The sequence below is a fragment of the Opisthorchis viverrini genome (assembly GCF_000715545.1).
Source record: "Opisthorchis viverrini unplaced genomic scaffold opera_v5_10, whole genome shotgun sequence".
Taxonomy (NCBI): domain Eukaryota; kingdom Metazoa; phylum Platyhelminthes; class Trematoda; order Opisthorchiida; family Opisthorchiidae; genus Opisthorchis; species Opisthorchis viverrini.
The window spans coordinates 2,698,775-2,702,797 of NW_008751666.1; the positions used below are offsets into that span (position 1 = coordinate 2,698,775).

At 45.2% G+C, this 4,023-nt stretch overlaps 1 protein-coding gene across 1 annotated transcript in view; it reads right to left on the bottom strand.

Annotated features, from left to right (window-relative positions):
* T265_12688 (hypothetical protein) overlaps positions 1 to 4,023 on the bottom strand; it is a gene marked incomplete at both ends in the record, with an annotated part of 18,409 nt that overhangs the window by 3,770 nt on the left and 10,616 nt on the right. The window contains one exon of the mRNA XM_009164951.1: positions 2,032 to 2,376. Coding sequence (XP_009163215.1) covers positions 2,032 to 2,376 — 345 coding nt within the window. The remainder of the gene's footprint in view (positions 1 to 2,031; positions 2,377 to 4,023) is intronic.

Sequence of the window (4,023 nt, forward strand, 5' to 3'; positions counted from 1 at the left end):
TGTGTGGCGGGGGGGGGGGTACTATAGTTTAACCTGACTGTCTGACTCGGACACTAAACCACAAACGTTCATCATGGTATGTTCTCGCGTGCTCCATCTCGGGCGATATGCCTACGTCGACGCCCTGTGCTTACGTTCCGAATGTTTAAATCGGACAATAGCTGGTTGATAACAATTACAAGTTTTGTACACAAAGAAGCACGTCTGACCTCCGAAATCATCAAAGGTTTATTGAGAACATGAGAGCCAAGTGCCATTAAACCAGTGTAGATAAAGCAGCAGCAGGGTGTTCCAATCATATCAGATACTCCAATTCCGGTCATTTAGCAACTAGGATGTCGGACTCGTGAGACTCGCTCAACTTGGAAGAGTAGGTCTTTTAGAGAGTCAAATATACGGAGGTTTTCTGGCTGACATGGTAGTGTTTTAACTAGAGTGAAGGCTGATTTAATCGGTCTCACGTAACGGAGAAAATCCCATTGATCGTTGTGAAATCGGTCAGATTATAATGCACGACATCCCTTAGCAGTCATTTATTAAATATCCTTCAATCGATATTACAATGCCGCCTCTAACAGGACCTATTAGGTTTGAGATTTCTTAATACGCAGTCCACGGAGAACACAGTAAACAGATGTTCAACCGTGTGAGGTCATGAAGCCTAAAACAGAGCGGAGTCAAGCACGTTCGCCTACTAACAATTCTGAAGGAGTTTCAAGATCAACTGTACTAACCGTAAGGAAAGGTATCAAATCTCGCGTTACTCTGGCATAAGACCACTGCTCGAAGACACCGTCATGCACGACTGTACTCCGAATAACACAATCGAACCCAGTTAGTTAATGTCCAAAGGCTTTTCTAGGTACCCACATTCGCCCTGCTACTTCAACTAATTAGAACCCAATGGCGTATGGGCTAATGCCCCATAGAAGTTGAACGAATGATGCCCACTTTCACAGAGGAATGTTTGGATTGGTAAACTATGCGTGGTTTGCATTGCAAGAAGCAAGAAATAGGGGACCACATAACCGATTCCAAAAATTGAACAGTTAAAGTGTAATCCTTCATATCATGAAGTATCAACAGCAATAACGAGAGAGATTGGATTATTGGAGATTATGGATTATGGGAGATTATTGGATCGGACTCTGTTCACGTAGAAAAGATCACTAAAGCTACAATACTGGGTACTGTCAATGGTTACGTGGATTTCTCCCTCACTGAGAAAATTTGCCATCAACAAATGTGCGAGGCTTCCCGGAGCGCAATAAAACCCACAGTTTCTAATGACGGTTGCAACCATTGTCTTGACAATATAACAATGCCGATCAAGTGACAAATAAAAAATAATGGTGCTTAACATACTGCAATAAAACCGGTGGTTTCCTGATTCTATTCGGAAGTGCACAAAAACCGTATTTATATTAGGTGACTGGTTGTTTTTTCACTCTTCGACAAATGATTGAACGCATTCGTCAATACTGTGCTCTCACACGATCTAGAGCACATTTGAGTACAGGTTGCCGTGTGTTATCGGCCTTCATCGTCCCAGTACCGTAGCACACGTGACGTACTACACGATTTAACCACATCACGACACTAACGGTGACTGAGTAGTCGGCCACAAACTGACGGTTTTTAGGCGGATGGTTTCGCGATGCACATATCTTGTGGGAACACATAATTCCTTAGTGAAACAAGAAACCAGCGTGCGTTTTGATCAGCTAGGAGTAGAATGGCTCCGTCTGTAAGGAGGCTATGGACATCCGAGTACCAAACCACTAAAGGGACTGAGATGTGCGTGACGGGATGTCGGGACACTAACTGATTAACTATTATCAACTTGTGTGTTGGTGACAAGACTGCCGAATTCAGAAAAGACATTGAGAGGAAGCAGTATACATCAAGGCTTGTAATCAGCAATCATGGCACGAATGAGAGACAACATCAGACAGATACAGCCAAAGCGATGATGAGATGCTTTAAAAGGTACAACGGTCTTCCTAAATCAGGGCTAGCAAAGTAACTTACTCGTGTAAAGTCACACGCCACTGTTTTGGTGTCCACGTGAAACTGGTCTTTTATTTCCTTTGAAATTTTGTCCAGCTTTTCCTGGTTCCGACTGATGAGCATAATGTTCAACCCATCCTTTGCCAGCTCTTGAGCATAGGCCTTTCCGATTCCATCGGTGGCACCCGTAACGATGGCCCACTTCCCAGCCTTCTTTAGTTGATTTCGTCTAGAATATATTCTCTTGCCCACTGTGTAGAGGAAAATAATACGCAGGACAGGGAAGATGATCTTCCAGAAAAACAGAAGAGCGACGAAAGAGAACAGCACGTCTTGAACAGACATTGTCATTGACAACGGATTCGGCTGGAAAAACGGGAGTGGGATAAAAAATTGCATGCAAATCAGTGGAAAATACATATGACTCCCTTGTATCAGTTCAGCCCAGAAAATCAGCGATAAACCACGCACTAACAATAGGTTGGTTCTAGGCGCCACAGTTTATCATCGTCATCAGAGACAGCAGCATCAGTGTTGACACTGATGCTTCACTGCCGTACGACCACGCAGTTCATCTGGTTATGTTTAAAGCCTTAGAGTGGAAAAAGTAGGTAAGGGAGGGGACATGGTGATGACCCATCGCAAGCATTCTGAGGTGTACACGCCTCCAAGCGCTCGGTCAGACAATCTGGAAAGTACCGAGAACACGAAAGCCACTGGCATCGACCAGCTACCACTTCTTGAAATGTCCCCAGACAAGCACGGGGAACCGATCCAAGAAGGCGTACCGCATTAACAACACTCAACCTCTTGTATTCTCTTCCACACCCTTCTGTGCAGTAATAAGTTGTCAACCTCGCGGTTAGCGCCATTGCGAAGGAGGCATGGAGACCAGTTCTCGTCTCGGTAGACGGTGATTCGGTATATGTAACACATGGCCGAGTCATCGCGGTCCATGGTGCTGGATGCTTTCCACGATTGAAGTACCCAATTCGCAACGAAATACCCGTTTTCTAATTACCCCGTTAAGAATTCGTTGACGCGATTCAAAACCAGCAACGCTTCTGAGACATCAGTGATTAAGATCCGAAGACGCCTCACATCATCTGTCTGCAGAGGCCACGTCTCGCGACCATACGACAACACAGCCCTTGCTGTAGCCTGGTACACGTGACCCTAGAGACTCCTCAGTATGCCTTTCCAATTCCACAAGCAACGTAACTTGGCAAACGTGATTTGCGCACCGACTTCGTCAGATGCAATTTCGTCAGAGCCAATACAAGTGAGATATCTAAAATTCTCCACAAACTCTAGTAATTCTCCTTGAATTGTAAGAAATATGCCCAGAGGTTGCACGTTATGGATAAAAATAATCGTTCCACTGTAACACCCTTTCGGTGCCATACAATCCGGAGGAAGTACGAGGCACGACTCTGCACTTTGAAGGTGCAAGGAGCATGCCCAAAGATGGTATGATGGTGGTCAGTTTATTCAACAGAGCTTTTGGAAAACCTGTCTTAGAAGAAGAAGGTGATGTCGTCTGCAAACTCCATATGGATAAGATTCTCACCAGAAACGATTTGAACAACGCGGTTTTGAAGACCATCAAACCGCTTCAGTATTTCATCAAGAACGATGGACAAGAACGAAGAGAATGGAAATTCTCGTTGGACACCACCTTCTGTAGGGAAGCTTTTGAACAGCTCACCAAACGCTTTCACGCTCAGATGTGAACATAGGGAGCGGATCAGGCTCAAAAACGTCTGGGGCATACCCTATTGAGGAAGCGTGGTTAAAATAGCCGACGGATCGATAGAACCGAACGCATCCAGGGAGTCAGGCAACACCGGGTTGAGCGCAAAGATGCAGTCGATGCAGCCACAAACCGGTCGAATTCCTGGTTGTTGCTCACGTGTCGCTGTAAGATGACGAGGAAACAGTGACGCTAGAAGCCCTGTTAAGATGGGAGTCAAACTAACACCTAGGTGGTTATCACATATACTGCAACCGCTC